At 43.6% G+C, this 12,333-nt stretch overlaps 1 protein-coding gene across 12 annotated transcripts in view; it reads left to right on the plus strand.

Moving 5' to 3' along the window:
- Window positions 1-12,333, plus strand: part of TNIK (TRAF2 and NCK interacting kinase) — a 559,589-nt gene that overhangs the window by 315,170 nt on the left and 232,086 nt on the right. For all 12 annotated transcript variants that reach the window (XM_029617206.1, XM_029617211.1, XM_029617208.1 and 9 more), the window contains exon 5: window positions 7,162-7,272. In XM_029617206.1, coding sequence (XP_029473066.1) covers window positions 7,162-7,272 — 111 coding nt within the window. The remainder of the gene's footprint in view (window positions 1-7,161; window positions 7,273-12,333) is intronic.

The following is a 12,333-nucleotide window of genomic DNA, read 5'->3' on the forward strand; positions in this document are numbered from 1 at the left end:
CACCTCCCACGGGGAGGGCCAAATTCCTCTAACACTCCTACTCTACTTTTGTCTTCGTGCACTTCGTACAGCGCCGGTGCTAGCACCGATACCACTCTAGCAAGGGACGGTTTTGAAACCCCCCTTACGTCCACCTGAAAGAGGAAGTTGATAACCCACAGACTTTCATTCTGCAGTAGCTGCAGAATGAAACTGATATTTTTAAACATCTTCTATGATGTATCTATATAAATAGATACGCCTATCCATGCATTTCTAAAAGATGAATAAAACCACTATTTTGATATACTGTATTTAACACATCAAGATTGTTTATGACAGAGATAAATGTGTTTTTAGTCAGGACTGGTTCAGCCTCTCCCGTGAGACATGCAGCTTAAGTTAAAAGCTGAATGAGATTCATAGTAGTGTAGTAACATATGAGCTATCGACAGATAAAAACCAATTAGTCTGGCCAGTTGTCCCTACAGTAGCTCAGGAGATATCCCAGCAGTCAGCCCTACGAGCTTGACCACCTGCAAGAGAATGCCCTTATCCCAGTCAATTTTTATTTCTTTCCTCGTTGGACCTCTGCCATTCTAGGTAGATGAGCTTACAAGTTTCTAAGCCTAAATCAACACCTAGGCCCCCAGTGTTTAGCCAAGCTCCCTGTTCTTACCACTGCCCCCTGTATCAGTCCCAAGCATGCTTAAATTCCATCGTGGCACTACTCCACGCATCTACCACCCTCTCGGTAAAGAAGTATTTCCTAGTTTCCTCTGATCCTTCTTTCTTCCAGCTTCATATTGTGACTTCTTGTTCTTAAATTTCTTTATGGAAAGTTGGAGTGCCTTGCATTTCACTGGTAAGAGTGACCGTAAAGCTCTGCATCAAGGAGGAGAAGCCAAGCCAGTCCTGGTTTTACCCCATTGCTTGCAGGGAGATGCAGTTCTGATTTTTCTGGAAAAAAAACAAACAAACCAGGACTCCCTCTGTCTATTGCATGGTGGTGGGGGTATAGCCAGGACCGGATCAGCTTGTCACCCTATTTATGGAAACCTACTAAACATTTGACTGTTTTTAACCTATAGCTCAAGTCCTGCAAGCTCTGGGTAATTGCAAAACTCTTTCATTTGTGTGCGCTCGGGATGCAAAAAAAAAAAAAAAAAAGTGCTGAAGTAGAAAACCTCCTGGCGCACAACTTGGCTGAATACTATCTATTTTACATTTCAAGGAAATTGCTTGGCAGAGAGCCATGATTTTTATATCCCTCCAATGATAACTGTTTATTGCATTCATTGAATAAAATTCTGATGCGAGTTGGTCGGTCGTCCTTTGGAGATGTATATGTTTCCTTCTTCACCAGGGCTCTGCTGAAATAAAACTGCATCTGATAATGACAAGTAATTCTCTTTATCAACAAGCCAGAGCTCTGATACTGCAGGGAGGAAAACAAGCTCTTTCAATAAAGATTAAAATCTCTCAGAAAATAAGGCAGAGGTTTGACAGACAGCATTATCATCAGGATTCTTCTACCACCTGTCGGGACAACGGGGCATTTAGGTGCCACGTGCTAATTGAGCTACAGCGACTGGAAGGAATCAAGGAGCTAATAGACTAATGAATTGCCTTGTCTCTCTTCTTTCTCGCCCAACTGAGTTTAAAAAATGCACTAAGACTTGTTCTTTTTATCACAGTTCGGACTATCTTAAGTCTTTAGAGGGCAATAATGAAAGACATTTCTGTGGGTGACACTGTTTTACCCATGGAAATGGGATGTTTGATTCTTACCACTCTCTGCGTGGGTAAAAGGCTGCACATGCTTCAACAGCACACATACTTTCCCCTATGTATTTCGTATGGGGGAGGGGGCAGGATCAGGGGTCAGGGGAGGCAACTGCACACACAGTTTTAGATATTCAAAACTATATGTGCTGTTTTGCTTTAGAAAAGTATCCACACAAAAAGCAGACTCAGATTTGTGTGGTTATATATTTTTTTTGGGGGGCGGTGGGGGCAATAGTAATCCAAGCCAAAATACCCGCATGCTTTTGCTTTGATTTATTTTGGGGTTTGCCAGACCGCAGATAGCTTTACTGACATCCCCTTCAAGTATTATTATTATTCACTGATTAGTGAGCTTGTACATGTTGAACTTTTCGCACAGTCTTCACGCACGTCTTCCTTCTGTTACTCATTTGACAGTAGGAACATCAAATTCAAGATGGCATCGATGCCCTGAGTGAACACATTCTGCATGTTCTCTGTAATGGAAGGGAAATGCTTTGTTTCTGTAATTCTAGCTGCTGGTCTTGTGGAGGATGATTGTGCCTATGTATAATTCGTGACATTTCCCTCAGTTTTATCTGATGAAGAGCCACAATTTACAGGATCATGCAAGAGACTTTGAGCATCAGTTGAACAACTTGCTCAAGTTATCATGATTATGAAAAGAATGAGTAACACAAGGTTCTTCATTAGGGTCACTGTAGAATGTTTTGGATATATTGCAAGTGACTGATGTGCTGATAAATGTAAAGTAGTCCAACTCTCCAAGAAAACTGGCATAAGAGTAATAGCACTTTGATTTGGAGGAATTATTGTAGTCCTTTTATACTTCTGAGTCCTTGGAATATTTTGCAGACTTGTCTGTTAAACTTACTTCTTTAAGTATAATTACCGAAGAAGCAAAGAACTTCTTTGGTAACTAAACCCTTGCAATTAAAAATACAAGATACAGTGTTTTTGATTAATCTCAAAATAGACTAAGACAGTAATTCTAACGTTAGTGTGCACTACTGGAGGTATTTTAAAATTATTTAGTAGTTTGAGACAAAATGACCCAGATTCCACATGCTAAATAGTATGTTGAATTAATATTTGTCTTTGCAAGAAGCTTTTGGCATTCTGCAGTAGGGTTTTCTGAGGAACATAAATTCTCTTTCTTTTCTTTCTCCTCTGGAGAGTTCTAGAAGAATGAGTGCACCACTTTCAATCATTTGATTCATCTGGGGAAGTTAGTAAAAGACTGAAAGGGATTCCTTGATTGAAGAAGATTGAAATGGTTGTGTCTCTTCCTCATTATTGGCTGTTTTCTGATGTCTATGACAGTGGTTCTCAACAGGTGTTTCAGGACACGTTGGTGTGTCGCGAGGTCCTGGAAGTGTGTCGCAGGGCCAGCAGATGGCTGCCTCCTTATCACCCCGGGTGGGAGTTGGTTGACTTCTCTTACATTGGGCGTGATGGGAGGCGACTCTCACTTCCTTTTCTTCTTTTTGGCCCAGTGGGAGGCTGTTTCCTCCTTCACCCAGATCAAAGCGAGACTGCCAGCTCCGGCTATTCTGGTCCTGATGGGATGCAAACTTTATCTTCCCCTGCTGAGTCTGGGAGTGATGCTGCTGCTGATCTCTTCACCTTGTGGAGGGTGAGGGAATGGAGGTTGGGGTTGCTGGGAAGATGAAGGTGGAAGGGAGAGGGAGTGTGGGGCTGCTGAGCAGGAAGGGATGGGAAATAGAGGGTTGGGGTAGCTGGGCAGGGAGGGAAATGGGATGAAGGGGGCAGAGAGAATCGAGCAGGAGGGAGAGGGAGCACAGGGAAGAGGATGAGGGGGATCAGGAGTGCGGGGCAGGGATGTGAGTGTGAGCGGATGATTGAAAGGGAGTAATTTGGAAAAGTGAAGGATGATGGAGACATGGAATGGGAGTGACGGGGTGCAAGAGGCATAATGTGTCATTTTTGGGAATGTGCATTCTTTTATCTTTGAACTTTGCTTAGTGTAGGAGGATATGTATTTTTGTTTCTAGCTCCCAGTTTTGCAGTGCACGCAGAGTAGTTTTTTGAGGTTTCCATTTCGACTTTTGTCTCCATATTTGTAATTTGTGGTCTTTTGTTCTATATTTGGTGAAGGTTGGATCCGTATGTGTGACTGAGGTGAAGTATTTTACTAGGAGGTTGGGATTTGTATCAATCTTCTTTATTGAGCTTCTCATTCTCAGTAGGACATGCATTGGTGCTGCATTGCTGCCTTTTCATAGGAAGGGCTATGTTGTATAGGAGGTGGATCCTTGGGCTGAAGTGGGGTTGACGCAACCCACAGGCGAGGGCTTATGGGTCCCCACCATCAGCAGGTGGAGTGGGCTGAAGCTGGAGGCCACTGGAGCTTCACCTATACCAGCCCACGTTCCTCTCAGGTTGAGCCTTTGGGTGCCAGGGCCGGCAGGACTTAGGCAGGCCTCAAGGTTGAGTATAGGTAGGGGATGCTTCAGCCCAGAGACAGCAGCCAGCAGGTGGCATGGTCCTATCTTGGACAGGACGTGGAACAGGAACCCAAGCATCAAGGGACAAGGTAGAACTGAAGGTGCCTGAGCAAAGGAAGGCTGGAGCCTTAATGGTCCATGTCCAGAGGATAGGGACAGAGGCGTCACTGTCAAGCTTGAATAGAAGCTGGCAGCTCTTAGAAGGTGAGGCAAGCAACGTGGAACTCTGGACTCAGGAATGTCTGAAGCGAAGTTGTTCGTAGCAATGGTCAAGGCACGGAGAATGCAGGCGTGGTCAGACGTAGCAATGGTCAAAGCACTGAGAAGGCAGGCATGGTCAGACATAGCAATGGTCAAGGCACGGAGAAGGCAGGTATGGTCAGATGTAACAATGGTCAAGGCATGTAGAAGGCAGGCGTGGTCAGGCATAGCAGTGGTCAGGCTTGTAGAAGGCAGGCGAAGTCAGACGTAGCAATAGTCAGGCTTGGAGAAGGCAGGCGAAGTCAGGCGTAGCAGAGGTCGGAACCAGGCAGTTGATCCAATAGACGAGACGAACACGAGGAGCAGGAACCAGGAATCACAGGAACAAGACTTACACAAGGCAACTTGAATTCGGAAACTGGAACAGGAGACCAAGGCGACCTGTTGCAAAGGCAACACTGAGGAACGCTGCCAGAGCTTTTATATGTTAAGGGAACTGACATCAACATCCGTGTCCGCGGCCAGGTTCTGCTGCATAAGTAGGGGAGATTTTAATGTACACGCACGCTAATGCAATTACCAGTTAAACCAGTTCATTCCCACTTTGCCCAGTTACAGGATAGGACTTCCTAATCCTCCTAGCTAACTAACCTCTCTTTTACCCTACCTGCCCCAACCCTTAAAACCCCACTGACTAGCCTTGGGTTTTTTTGCTTTACAACTTACATACCATCTATAGCAGAAGTAAAGTTAGACAGTAGGGGACCCCGGCGCGTGCTTGTGGGTGTAAATACTTATGCGCTGGTTTCCATTTAAATTCCTGGAATGTCCATGCCTCGCCTACACCACGCCCATGCCCTGCCCCTTTTACTTTTTCTTTTGTGTGTGTCACAGGAGATATACGCGTCCATGGACGCTTCTTAAAGTAAGTGCGCCACGTGCCGGCCCTAGAATCGCACGTATGTCCCTGATTTGGCGCACGTAGGGCTTTTAAAATCTACCCCTTTTTGTCCATTTGGAATTCTGCACTTAAGAATTGTTGATTATAGGTCTCTGGGCTTCTTGGCTGACTGCCTCATTCAGGCAGAGTGCAGACTTGTTGCCTTGTTTAATGTGATTTTGACTATCCCAAATCAGGTCAGGTGAGATAAGCTGTAAAGTGAATTTGAATGTTCCAAGGGCTTTAAACTAATAGAATGAAGCGGCCCAAAATATGGGATGAGGGAATGATTAGCCTCAATGCTTGGTTGAAGGATATAAAATGGTTATTCTGATCTCTTAAATGTGTGGGTGCTGTGTTATCTTAGGCATGTGTTATCTTACCGTATGAATGTCCAAAACTGTGTATCCACAGTTTCCAAAAGTCATTTAACTGGGTAAATAGATTTGAAAATTGCCAATCATTTGCGGATAAATGTATGCGCATTGTGGCAGAACACATGTATTTTTACTTGCATTCTACCAGAGGCGAGATTAGACTGGAGGAGAAAATACATATAGTTCTGGATTTTCCAAACCAGGAGGCATATTCACTAAAGTGTGGTAATTCATGCTGACGTTAGCATGGATTAATGCACGCATTAATTGCCGTGGGCCCCATTATTTCCAGTGAGGCCAGTTCACTAAATAACGCAGTTAGTTCACATGATGCAGTTTAAAGATCTTTTGCTTGAATCATTACTTCCCTTCCCTCCCTAGAGGAACCCTCTTTAGGCTTTCTTTGCCAAGCAACTGTTGCCCCCTTCTGTCTTTATCTTGTCCCCTTCTCATTTTTGTGTTTTCTACTTTTCCTTGCCTAGAGCCATCAACTCCCTCAGCCCCCATTCATACTCCCATCCTAAACGCTTCTTTGACCTTTCTTGATCTCTCTCGTCCTATGCTCTACATCTACAGCCTTGTTCATTTCACCCAGCTGGATTTAACTGATTGGGTGATGCTACATCTCCAGGCCATTCCGGGCCTTGTCACGCCTTGCCTTATGAACTGAACCAATCAAATAAATCCCGTACTTTATTCTTATCTTAGTATTAAAAAAATGAAGCCTCATTCTGTTGAGTGCAATATTGACTGTTACCAGACTTTTCTGTGTATCAGTATTTCTTAGTAGGTTCTATATGTTATGCCTTTCGAGCTGTTAACAGAGCCTCATAATGTGTGTGGTATCTCGGCGCATGCGTTGATTTTACCCATATCTTATGATTTATATCACAATAATCAGCACTCCAGAGAAATTTAGATTTTTTTTTTTTTATTATTGAATTGCTCTGTTGGAAATATTCTTCAGCCATATAATCCCTATCATCCCTGCTTCGCAAGTTTTATGAAGGCCAAATAATAAAGAATAAAGAAAATGCTTTGCAACTTTATTAATCAGTTTATACACAGCATGAAGCTTCTATACAGTAATTTCTCATAGGAAATAAGGGGGAATTGTGTGATAATCATATAAGACACTGAGGAATCAAACTTTAGTCAGCTGTTTTGGCTCATAGTCTAGCTTTCCTGGTTATTAATACCAAGTTTTTAAAGAAGCTTGAAAATAATCAGAATTTGTTAACCAGTACATAAATGTTATAAAGAAAAGGCAATTATGCTCCTTTATTTCCTTCTGTGAAGAGCGTTGAATTTGGTACTACACATACGGATAGCTAGATTCTGCACGGCTTTATCAAGATGCACTTAATGTGGCTTGGGCATAACTGCCTTTTGTGCTTTTCATTTCTAGCTGGTGATGGAGTTTTGTGGTGCGGGATCTGTCACAGATCTGATCAAGAATACAAAAGGGAACACTTTGAAGGAAGAGTGGATTGCTTACATCTGCAGAGAGATTCTACGGGTATGTTCATAGAGAGAAGTATTAGTTGAAAAAAAGTTGAATACAGTGGCTAAATGTTCTTTTTCTTGTCTAAAAAACCCCCAAATTGTCATGTAAAAAATTAAAACCATGAGGGGTCAATATTCAGGCAGTTTGTGCAGCGAATTATGGGACTTAGCTGGACAAACCGTGGATTTTAAATTTTCCACCACTCTAATCACCTCCCATTTATCCAGTTTAGCTGGATAAAAGTTAGCCACATAAATTGGAGTCATTCTGGGGGGGCCTTCCGGGATAGAGTTAAGTTAACTGGATTTAGCTGGATAACTTTATTTTATTTTGAAAATGTATAATCTGCTGTATCCTCAATTCTAGGCAGATAAATTAAATATCCATAAAAGCAAACATAAAAAACAATTAAAACAAAATATACATAAAATACCCTATTAAACATACAAATAGCCTAATCAAGGTTAGGTCTCTAGGGGCGCGTGCCCAAGAGGGAAGGATTAGGACAGCCGTTATAGTTGGTATTCAATTATTAGGAAGGTTGATAGCTGGGTGGCTGGTGGACGTGAGGATTGCTTGGTAAGTTACCCGCCTGGCGCGAAGGTGGCGGACCTCACGCATCACATGGATAGGATGCTGGGGGAGGAACCGGCTGTCTTGGTACAGGTGAGTATCAGTGACATAGGAAAGTGCAGGAGAAGAGATTGTGGAAGACCACAATGGTCCTCAGGCCGGGTGCAACACTGCCGCTGAGCTACTGGGCCAGCCCAATAAATTTTATTTTGATTATGTAAGAAAGAGGGTGAGAGGGGGGCACCTAGCCAGGGGAGAGGAGGGATGGGCTGCGCAGCAGCCCCATTGGGCCTCCTCTCTCTGGGCTGCGGCGGGATGGGATCTGCCGCAACATTGCCAGGTGCCTCTTTGGACTGCGGCGGGATGTGCTCTGCCCGTGGCTCTCCGGGCACTTCCTTAATCGTGTGTTTGCGCAAGGCAAGGTGGCTGCCGCAGGAGTGTTTTGAGGGGGCATTTATTGCCACCGGCCCCCACCCCAAACTTTTGCCAGCTGAGGTGGCAGCCTCACCTCATGATAGAACTGCCCCTGATATAAGGGAAGCCTGACAGAGCAAAGAAGACAGCACATTTTTATCCTGACCAGGGATGCACTAAACCAAGAAGGTTGGACTCCATATTCTCTAATATAACTTAGAAACAGCAGGTAATTCAACAGGTTCTTAAAATGGATTTCTCTGTTTACATTCCCAGATAAAAAGCCAACATTTTGGTCTTAGAAGAAGACAACAAAAATGGCAGTACAAGATGTTGGCAGATGTTTCAAGGGACATTGAGTCCCTCACTGACCCAGTACATTCAGTGATGCCTGTTAATGAGCATTCAAAATATGCAGTCAGATTAAGAAGGCCAAGGATAGAGGTGTAGCTGAAATCAGCCGTGAGTCTGAGAGTTTCAAGTTTCAAGCAGCAGCAATCTGTTTTTATTTATTTCAGAAAGTTATGCACCACACTATCAACATTTCTAGGTGGTTACCTGCCTGATCTTTCCAAAACCTCATCAATGAATGTGCAAAAAAACCTCCACAAATAACACTTCACCTAAATATGAAGAGATTGGCATAAGACTTAGATTCTCCCTGTTAATGAAACATCTTGTTTAAGGAGCTTTAGCAAACTGAAATTAATGCAAAATTACTAAGATCAATGATGGAGCAACATGTTTGACTCTTTACCGCAGGATGGTGCAGTGTCCTGTCCTCGTAATCCTGATTAGAATTTGTTTGTTTGTACTTCCTGGTAGCTCATTTCTGTTTGTCCTCCAGCCAAGGTTTGGGGTTTCCATGTAGACACAAAATGGGAGAATGTCTTTAGAACATAGGTTCCTAAGGAAGCAGGAAAGCTCCACGTATTAATGAATGTGTTTAGTTACATCTCAGGCATCTCCCCTGATTTTTGAAGCACACTGTATTATGTTATGTTGTTCTGTAATAAGAGAAACCTCCAAATCTTTCAATTCTTCCCATGAAAAACAAGACTCCAAGCTCAGTTAACTAATTGGAAAAGTAATGACTTTGCTTCAGCAAAAGCTAGGAGGGTGCATATTTAGATTCTGCAACCTCAGTAAGAACATCTGGAGGCAATTTTAAGAGAACTTATATGAGTAAACGTAACATACTGTCGTAGCAATTTTATAAAGCTATTTACATACTTAGGGGCGGATTTTAAGAGCCCTGCTCGCGTAAATCCGCCCGGATTTACGCGAGCAGGACCCTGCGCGCCGGTGCGCCTATTTTACATAGGCCTACCGGCGCGCGCAGAGCCCCAGGACTCGCGTAAGTCCCGGGGTTTTCCGAGGGGGGCGTGTCGGGGGCGGGGCCGATCCACGCAGCGTTTTCGGGGCGGGACGTAGCGTTTCGGGGGCGGGTCCGGGGGCGTGGTTACGGCCTGGGGCAGTCCGGGGGCGTGGCCGCGCCCTCCGGTCCCGCCCCCAGGTCGCGTCCCGGCGTGCTAGCGGCCCGCTGGCGCGCGGGGATTTACGTCTCCCTCCGGGAGGCGTAAATCCCCCGACAAAGGTAAGGGGGGGGTTTAGACAGGGCCGGGGGGGTGGGTTAGGTAGCCCACCTCCATTCCCTCCCAGGCCGCTCCGATTTCGGAGCGGCCTGGGAGGGAATGGAGGTAGGCTGCGCGGCTCGGCGCGCGCCGGCTACATGGAATCGATAGCCTTGCGCATGCCGATCCAGGATTTTAGCGGATACGCGTGGCTACGCGCGTATCTACTAAAATCCAGCGCCAACAAAAGTACGCCAAATCGTACGCCAAATCGCGCTTTTTGAAAATCTACCCCTTAAAGTGCACTTACATGTGAATATCATATGGACAATTCAATGGCACATACTGTAGCAATTTTCAAAAGCCCACTTATATGGGTAAAATGCATTTACACGTGTAAAACCCAATTTTAAGCATGTAAATGCTTTTTAAAATCAGGCTCTATATTTCCTACTTAATTGAACTTTCATTTGTTAAAAGCAAATGGGTTAGATTTATTATATGTTGAAACTAAAGTGATTCTTTCTTCGCGGGAAGGAAGTAGAACTGAAGGGTCCTGCCTTAGCTTGAAAAATGTGATGTTACGGGTCTGCCTAGGAAAAATATCTAACCTTCATGACAGCATCAAAATAACATTTACTTAAATCCATAAATATAGTTGCAAAATTATGTATGCCTCTTTTTAAGTCTAAGGTACATTGCTGCATTGCAGATAGTGGGTGAAAGGAGTTTAGTTTAGCAGTAGGATGTGCATATTTTGTTCTCTAATTTGAATGCCAAATTAATTCACTGGGATAATCACAGTTAATAGTGTGAATTCTAAATATGCTCATAACGAACACAAACAGAAAATAATTGGAAGCTGAAACAATGGACTAATAAAGTCCTTTGGTGAATTCAGCCATTGGGGTCATGTCTGTCTGCCCCAGTGGATATCGTCGCCATTCTTGCAGTTTGAGGTGCGTTTACCATTCCTGCCCCTAAGGGAAAGATGCACTTATTTCCCAGGCATTGGAAAAGTGTGCCCTGGCCTTTCTGCTACCTTTACAACATCCATGGTTTGAGGATGAATTTCAAAAGTAAATGTCTGGGAACCGTGGGACCTAGCCCTAGCCTCTGAGCCAGGTCTACTACAATCATTTTTTCATCTCACAGCTCACAAACGGGCATTAAAACACTATCATCCTATGTGCTTCAGCAGGGGGGTAACACATACATTCAACCCATATATAGTTATTTCTGGTATTAAACTTTCTTCCTAAATGGGATTACGTACTCCAGGATTAATGTGGAGCATGATCTCTGATTTAACTTCTAGTGTGAATATAAGTAATAGTGGTCCAAACTACAAAGGATTCACTACTGAATTAGAGTTGTGTGCAAAAACATCAGATCTGCTGATGTAAATGTTTCAGAAAAGTGCATGCACATATGTCGGACACTTGGTAACAGGGGCTCTGTCTGAAAATCGCTCATCCCAGGTAAAAGTGCAGGGAGGGTTCTGCAACATGCACGCTTTTCAGCCAGGACTCGGGAGGAACGTTTGCCTTCTCAAATGTGTGCACGCTCTTTCCCAGCCAAGTACAGCCTGCACAAAAGTCTGGGCGGGCTGATTCGAAAATTGCCTTCATACTGAACAGCATGTAGGGAGGGTAATTTTCAAGAGTGCACCTAGCTCAGCATGTACACACAAAAGCAGGTGCGCGCCCAAAGTTACACCTGTATTTTATAAAGTGTGTGACACACATGACTGCCTTCAAAAACGCACATATGTTTCAGTATATGCATGTTTTTTATATGCAGGGATCCACCTAGTTTCTTCACCTGTTTTATAAAATTATGCGTATGTATTTTACACATTAATAATTGTAACGTGCACGCAATAACCCTTGGTTTATGTACAGAGGTGGGTATTTTATAAAGTTGGCTGATGTACATATGTATCTCGCTTATGAAAGTACTTACTTTTGATGGTGCTTCCAAGCACCAGTTTGCCAAGGCCTTCACCAGTTCACCCACAGCCTCCACCAGTTCAGCTCCACCCTTCACCCCTTACTCCAGTGCCCCACCCACCCCAAAACTGCAGACGAAAGAGAAGTCAGATTTAATTTTCGCAACGTGGTTAGCAGATGTAAAAGCATGGTCGATGACACATGTGCATACTCCATTTATAACAAACATAGATTTGAGTGTGTACTTCCAAATCCCTCCCTGTCATGCCTTCGAAATTCCTCCTTTGTATGAACATATTATTCTGCATGGAAACAATTGTACAGGCATACACCCACCCTTGTGAAAATGTCCTTACCATGCACAGAGTCTACTTACGCATGGATATACCTTACCTGTTGAGCTAAGACTCCAGAAAGATTTGAAACTTTTTTAAAAAAGCACTGAAAACATGGCTTTTTTAACAAGCATTTGGAACAGTTGCTAACCAGTGATTATTCTGTGAACTATATTTTATTCTGATTTTTAATTTTTGCCCTATGTATTATGATTTGCATCTTAG

The sequence above is a fragment of the Rhinatrema bivittatum genome, chromosome 9, assembly GCF_901001135.1.
Source record: "Rhinatrema bivittatum chromosome 9, aRhiBiv1.1, whole genome shotgun sequence".
NCBI lineage: Eukaryota > Metazoa > Chordata > Amphibia > Gymnophiona > Rhinatrematidae > Rhinatrema > Rhinatrema bivittatum.